The 7647-nt window shown below is 45.9% G+C and overlaps 1 protein-coding gene across 1 annotated transcript; it reads left to right on the forward strand.

The window, feature by feature from the left end:
- Nucleotides 1-473: 473 nt before the first annotated feature.
- On the forward strand, nucleotides 474-1543 carry LOC123397630. Its single transcript, XM_045092165.1, has one exon. It carries the CDS (start codon nucleotides 682-684, stop codon nucleotides 1294-1296), a length of 615 nt encoding a protein of 204 aa, XP_044948100.1. The 5' UTR covers nucleotides 474-681; the 3' UTR covers nucleotides 1297-1543.
- Nucleotides 1544-7647: the final 6104 nt, after the last annotated feature.

The following is a 7647-nucleotide window of genomic DNA, read 5'->3' on the forward strand; positions in this document are numbered from 1 at the left end:
TTTGATTTTAAGATATAACAAGAGACCCACATTTGTTAAACCCCTTCATGAGTACTTTTGTGATTATCTTGGAACAAGGGGTGAGGGGTGGTGCGGGGTGATCCGCGTGATCGGACGGCTTCAACTCGTGCGTTTGGGAAGGCTGAATAGTGCAGCTCCACTAATAAACATTTACAATGGATATTTAGGCCCTGTTCGACAGCTCTCCGCTCCTAGAACGACGGGAGCGGAGCAGGCGACCCACAACGTATTTTCTTGGAGTTGTAAAAATGCCGCTCCGTCCGCTCCCTAATTTAATGGAGTTGGAGGGTTATCGATCGCGGCCTTACTGTATTTTTTAACCTAGTATATGGTGACCCGAATCCGGGTAGGATGTGACCCGAATCCGGGTAGGATGCGATCGAAACAAAGCGGCGGAAATAGTCGGTCTCTGCACGTTTCCACGCACCATATGTTTGCCGCGACGACGACGCAAACCCGAAACGTGTTCTGTGCTTTCCAATCCACCGCACCCAGCCCCGCTCCCCCGATCGATCTGCGCTTGTCAACGCTTATCGATCGGGAGCACATATATATCTCCAGTGCACCACCAGCCGTGCACCACCGCTTTCTTCCCTAGCTAGCTAGTTCGCTTTCTCCCAAAGTATTCCTTTCTTCGCACAGAGAGAAAGAGAGGCCGAGATGAAGCTCGTGTGGTGCCCGGAGACCGCGTCGCAGGCCTTCATCGCCGGCGTAAGCGCGCTGTCAGACTCCGAGCACGGCCCCGCGGGGTCGGCGGGCGTCGCCGAGCTCGTCTCCGCAATGGTCGGGGGATGGAACGCGCAGCTCGTCGTCGAGGCGCCGGAGGTCTCGGCTCCCGACTCGGCCACCATGAGCCTCGCCCTCGCCGCCGCCGCCGGGCGAACGGGAGGCCGCTACGCCCACGTGCTACCGGACAAGGACGCGGACGGGGCCATGGCGGAGCTGGAGGGCGTGGACTTCTTGGTGGTCGACGCGCGGAGGCGGGACGCGGCGGCCGTGCTGGCGGCGGCCAGGCCTGGGCCGAGAGGGATGGTGGTGGTGCGCCACGGCGACGGGAGGCGGCCTGGCACGAAGGCGCTCGAAGCGTCCATGGCGGCAGGGACGAGGGTAGTGCGGTCCGTGTACCTGCCGGTCGACAAGGGCGTCGAGGTCCTCCACGTTGGCGTGGGCAAGGGGCCGAGCCTACAGTTCCGGCGCCACCGGAGCGCGTCGAGCCGTTGGATCCGGCACGTCGACCACAAAACCGGCGAGGAGCACCTCTTCCGCCGGCCATAAATTCAACCGCTAGCTTTCATGTACATCAACCGGTTCTAGTCTTGTAGACTTGTACTAATACCGTACCGTCCAAGGGAATTAGCTAGGTGGCCATGGTCATGCATGGTGTCCAGATTCTTTGAATCTGCCGGCATGTTTGTAATACGGAAGTGAGCCATGGTGTAAATAAATAAAAGTGATATAAGACTTAAATGTTTAATACTTATCTCACATCTACATGTATTTTAATAAAATTATAAATTAAAATTACTTCGCAACGTACTGGCTAGCTTTCTAGCTTCAATGTGAATGATCTTCTTCTTGCTGCTCTAGTTTCTTCGGTATGATACCAAATCATCCATCCATGTTGACGATTTCCTAAGCTTAACATCATAGTTCATCGTTTGCTTTAAGTGTGCTCCTTGTGATATGATATTGAATCATCCATCCATGTTCACGATTTCTTAAGTTCAACATCGTTGTTCATTGTCTGCTCAAAGTGTGTTCATTGTGTTGAAATTTGAAAAAAACATATCTAAAATTGTAGTATAATCGATATGACAACAAGGTGTTGTGTGCTTTGCCGCCCTTGTGTGTGGGTTGGTTGTAGTATAACCAATATGATAATAAACATTTCCGTAATTGAATGGCTTCCTCTTTCACTGTAAATGATACTCTTTGTTGCTCTAGAAATTAACCGCGTTTCCTCCAAAGTTAAAGTATAATTCATATAAGAGAAGGTGTTGTGTGCTTTGCCACGTCGCTCTTTGTTCGTGGGGCCCTTTCCATGTTGGCATATGTTTTCTTTCTTTTTGTACGAATGGTGTTGATGGCATATGCAGACGAGCATAATGTCTGGTGGCATAAGGCAACAACCCATGACACCCCCCATCCTCACCTACCCGCCCAAAGCGGCAACAAAAAGCAACATAGGCCAGTGTCACGAGCTTTGACAGACGTGTCCATCATGCACAGAGGCAACTAGCCACGTCCCAGTAACACATAATTGTACCAGCGACGCCACCTTTCACACACGTGTCGAGCACAAAGACAAATCATCATGTCTCATAAGTGACACATGAGACACAAAAAGCCTTACACATGCCACACATATCCGTAAATAGGGCCATCCGCGCTACACAACCATACCACCCACTTATGGTCAAGCAGTGCCCTAGTCCGAATACACCAAAAGGCTCTCTTTCAAGGGAGTTTAGTAGTTGCAGTTGTAGTTGTAGGGAGTTTAGTAATTGTAGTGATACATTATCTGGGTTGGAGGATTTACATGGTAGGATGTTATAAGTCTATCGACACCTCTATGGGTTGGATGAAACAAAAGACACATCCATTTCCCCCAAAATACTACTACGGATACCTACCAGCTAAGGGGATATTGAGAGTGGGAGAAGCTGGCTAGTACGAGTGGTGGCGTACGCGGGGATATTTGGTAAGAATAGTAAGAATCATTAGTGGAACGGTTAAGCTAACATCCAATGCTAAGCCAACTTATGTATTGATTCAAGGGTAATTTGAATATTATTTTAAGTGACGATATCTAAATAACAAGTTAGCATAACGACGTGCATGTATCTTTTTGTCCAAAAGTCATATTTCAGGGCTCAAGAAGTTATAAGTGGGCCTTTGTGGCCAAAACCTGAGTGGTTTTATAACACGATACAGTGCAATAATCATCAAATTTGGGGAATTACATCCTTAAGCTTGCAATCCCTTGAACATCTCACTCCCCCACCCCTCTCCAATTTCATGCAATTTCCTTCTATAAATTACAAGGACACTATTTTGGAAACAGTCAGTTATAGTTGTTAACAACCTCACACAAATATGAGGGACGGATTTAAGAGCATCTTCAACACGCTTTGTATATTTGCACTCAATTTCTATTTTACAAATTTTGATCAAAAAATATTCTCCAACAGCCTTTGTATAAATGGCCCTCACCAATTTTTTTTTTACAAAGCTTGTTATATTTGCACCCACACTTTAATTATTTGCCAAGTCAAAGACCACTTTGTAAATTTTTAGCAAGCCTCCTAAAGCCTCACTTTGTCTCAATGACAGGTGGGTCCATGTACTAGTGTATGTGCTGCACGAGCACTGTGTGTGTGCGTGTGTGCGCATGTGTACATGTACGTGTGTGTGTATGTATGTGTGCTGCATGTGTACGTGTGTGTACGTGTGTGTGCTGCATGTGTACGTGTGTGTGCATGCATGTGTACGTGTGTACATGCATGTGTACGTGTACGATGTGTCTGCATGCATGTGTACGTGTGTACACTTGTCTGTGCATGCATGTGTGCATGTGTGTACGTGTGTGTGTTTGTGCTGCATGTGTACGTGTGTGTGTTGCATGTGTGTAAGTGTACGCCTGTGTGCATATGTGTGTGGACGCGAGTTATACTAGTATACACATACATGTACGTATGCTAGTATGCAATGTGTTTATAACAAACTGTCCCACATGTCATTTTGTATTTTGTACAAATATAGCAATCAATATACAAAGGCTACCAAAGCAAAAAAAACATGTTAGCTTTGTAAACCTTATCTCTCCTCTTGCTATAACAAGTTTTTAGCAATTCAATATACAAAGGCTGTTGAAGATGCTCTAAAGAGTAGAGAGTTATCTTTTTCACTGTACATGTTTCTAATATGGCACCCCATGAGAAAATCCTCTGGTCTAAAATTTAGATTCTTGTCAATTTGAATTGACATCAACTATTTTGTCCATCTATTTTCATACCTATTCCGCCTCAATCCCAATTGTAACCCATTAGAGAAGGCTTTGGTAGTCTGTAAACAGTCATGCATGTGGAAGTAGGATTCCACCAACACATGGTGTACATGAGATGAATTCCTCAAATACATCAATTCCTAGTTGTCATTCGAAACTCTTTGTCCAACGATGACATCCAACAACATCACCTCAGAAGGTAGATCATAATCATGCATTGTTTGTTTCATTTGAGAGTGGACTCATATACTTTATAATCATGCATATCGATGCTTGAATATATTTGATGTTGCTACCGACCTTCCTCCTTCTCCTCCCACAGCACATGACTACATGAGCATGTCTCGTCTTCCCCTTGGGCGTATAAAGCTCAACAAGTATTCTATAAAAATCATATTAAAATGTAGTAGATGTGCTCCTTTATATATAACACGGTAAACAAGTTTTAATTTTTACTAGGCTTAGTACAACTTTTTAGCATATTATGGTAAATGCTGGTGGGCGTGGTTGCTCCTCATCAACGACGAGTCATTTTTTTCATGTGCAAGGCAGAAGCTCTGCCTATTTCATTAAGATAAAAAAAAATACACATGATGAGACCTAAAAAGGGTGTGCCAAAAAATACACCATTTTGCACACAATTTCTCATGCACGTGATACTCAACCATTTATTTGGTGCCTATGTGTACCACTCGATGCAGAGCTTGTCATATCTGGGTTGTTTGTATGTTTCTTTTTTCAAGCACTGTAATCATTCTTGCCAATTAATTTCAGGGTGAGCTCCCTTGGCAGAAAAAGGGGCTCATGGTGATCTTGGGTGCAAATGGTGTTGTTCACATGGATGAAAACATATTCCAAATGTTTATAACGTTCCAAAAATGGAATGTTTTATAAAATGACGACGGGATAACCGTGAAGGCATGAATGGAGCGGATAACAACTCACAGGGATGACTAGATCAGGGTATAAGTTTGTCTCTTTGTGTAAACAACTGGCTGGCGGCCGGCAGCTAGACTTCCCTGTGATAGATCTACATTTCCCCCATTTTTAATAAACTTCCAAGTTGCAGCTTACAATCGTCACAGGAATCTTTCATTAACATACTACTAGCTAGCCAGAGAGGTAATTAACTTGTTTCTGCTCAAGAGTTTGACCTCATTACCAATATTAAACTTCCATTCCTTCGTCTTTCAACTCTTTCGGCAGGTGGATTGTCATCCTTGTCCTTTGATTCTTTCTTGTGATACAGGCATGTACAGACAACGCATTGCCGCTTAAGAAAAGTTGGTGTGAGGGGTTTATTGGAAGTCAGTACATGCTGGGTCCTGGTTTTGGTGTGGCGGTAAGCATATATACTAGATTGATACGTACACCGTTAGCACGATACGTGCACTGCATTGTTCTAGAGCTAATTGAATAGGGACATATATACATATAGCTCTTAGTTGACCTTGGAAGACAAAGACATGAGAAACACACGTTCTTAGTTGGCTACATATCACACGCCGTGTGGCATCTGGTCAAGATAAGTACGGCATCGGCGTCAGGCCCTCGATCGATACCGAAAGGAACGGCCAGTTTATTTGTTCCTATCTATGGCACGTAGTAAGAAAGAGGATATGAGCAAGAGCGTGGCCTGATGTTTGTCGCGGTTTATATGCAGGCACCGGGACGTGATCGAGAAGAAAAGACAAACAAAAACACGTACACATAAACTGACTAATAAAGCCGCAAGTATACACGTGATGGACAACCATCACAACCGATGCAAACCAACCCGTAGTTTGATGGTTAGAGATGCAGTGGTATCCCAGTCAATTAAGGTTTAAGTTCCGAAACTTGCATTATTTTTGGATTTATTTCAGTATTCCAGGTGATGCGTATTTAGTGGTAGGAGACGTTTTCGTCGACGACGAGGCGCCTATGGCGATTTCGTAAATTTCAAGATAATATGTCGGCTCAGTCTCTCGAGGAGGCTCATAGGGATATACTCCCTCCGTTCCTTAATATAAGATCTTTTAGAGATTTCACTATAGACTAGATACGGAGCAAAATGAGTGAATCTACATCCTAAAATATGACTACATACATCCGTATGTAGTTCATAATGAAATCTCTAAAAGGTCTTATATTTAGAAACGGAGGGAGTAGTATGCATGTGTGCATTTACAGGGATGAACGTATGAGTGTATATATGAACGCTTGCGTATGTACTGTGTTAAAAGTGACACAGAAAATCAGTTAACAGGGTTGCTTGAGAGATCAATCTCACATGGTCGAAGCAAAGCGAATGGGCGGATGGACCTAGGGCTCCCCTGTGTGTTCGCATCCGATCTATGGGCGCCGGAGATTCTCGAGCTCCGACCAGGATGCGTGCTCCGACGAGGGGAAGAGCTCCTCCTCCGCGACATCAATGGAGTCACGGTTGATGCACCCACCTGGCACATGGGAGTGATGTTGCACGAGGGAGTGGTAATTGACTTACCGTGTCATGTGGCTCGCGTTGGTGCGACCGACCACGAACAACACGTTGCGCGCCCCAAGGTCTTGAATGGCGACGTGTATGCGAGCCCACTACTACCACCCATCGCCCATCTCTTGACTCGGCAATTCCATTCGCCCCTTCTGTTCCCCTCGCCTCCCTTGCTCCACCCACAAAAACTCCGCCAAATCTAGAACGAGTGGCAGTTCGAACGAAGCAGGATGTCAAGGAGAGAGGATCAGGTCAGGGCGCTGGTGGGCAATGACGAGGAGAAGCTGGGGCGACTCAGGGAGAAAAATCGATGGTTTCATTGCATGGAGCAACTCAACAATGCGGCCTACTTGGCCTAGGGGAAGATGCACGACAAAGAGCTGCTTCGTTGTTTCCATGACTACCAGGCGCACCCGGCTAGGAGGGTCGTCATGTGGCTATGATGGAGGCGGAATCTCTGGATCCAGATCATAGGGGCAAGTGGAAACTATTCAAATCACTCTGGTACAGGGTGAATCCACTCAGGCATATTCAGCAGCTGGAGGTGGAGGTGGTGATCGAACTCCCTGCCCCGGGCTCGGTGGGGTAGCCCATCAAGATCATCGATGATGGCGACGAGACGAAGGCAGCGACGACTCCTGTCAAAAGAAGAAGATGAAGGCGAGGGCCTCCTCCCCGCAAGGAGGTATCCATACTTCTTGGGATGCTCCCCGAGGCTTTTGTCCTTCTCCCACTAGCAGTAGGGTTGTCTCCGGCTGGCAATGGCTTCTGGTTGCTGGTCGGGGAGGATTCCGACGATGGGAGGCTAGCTTCATCGTCGGTTGAAGGTGAGTTCCCAAGTCCTAACAAATACCTAGCTGCTACTATGCTACTTAGTGTAGATTCATTTTAGGGTAAGAAAAATCGATAGAGGCAATCATTTATTGGTAGTAGGTGAGTGAAATCCCCAGAATCCGATTTATGTAAGATTGTAGGTGGGATTGTTCAAGATTATACCCACATTGGGATGAAAATTTCCCCAGAAAAATTGGACCTCCCTAAAAAAATTATGCATACCCAGCTGATGTGGTTAGGGATGCATTTAGGCTTGGTTATCCCCCTTACTCCTCGTTGATTGCGTTGATTTCCCTCCAAGCTTAAAGGGTGA

This window comes from Hordeum vulgare, chromosome 5H (genome assembly GCF_904849725.1).
Source record: "Hordeum vulgare subsp. vulgare chromosome 5H, MorexV3_pseudomolecules_assembly, whole genome shotgun sequence".
Classification (NCBI taxonomy): Eukaryota; Viridiplantae; Streptophyta; class Magnoliopsida; order Poales; family Poaceae; genus Hordeum; species Hordeum vulgare.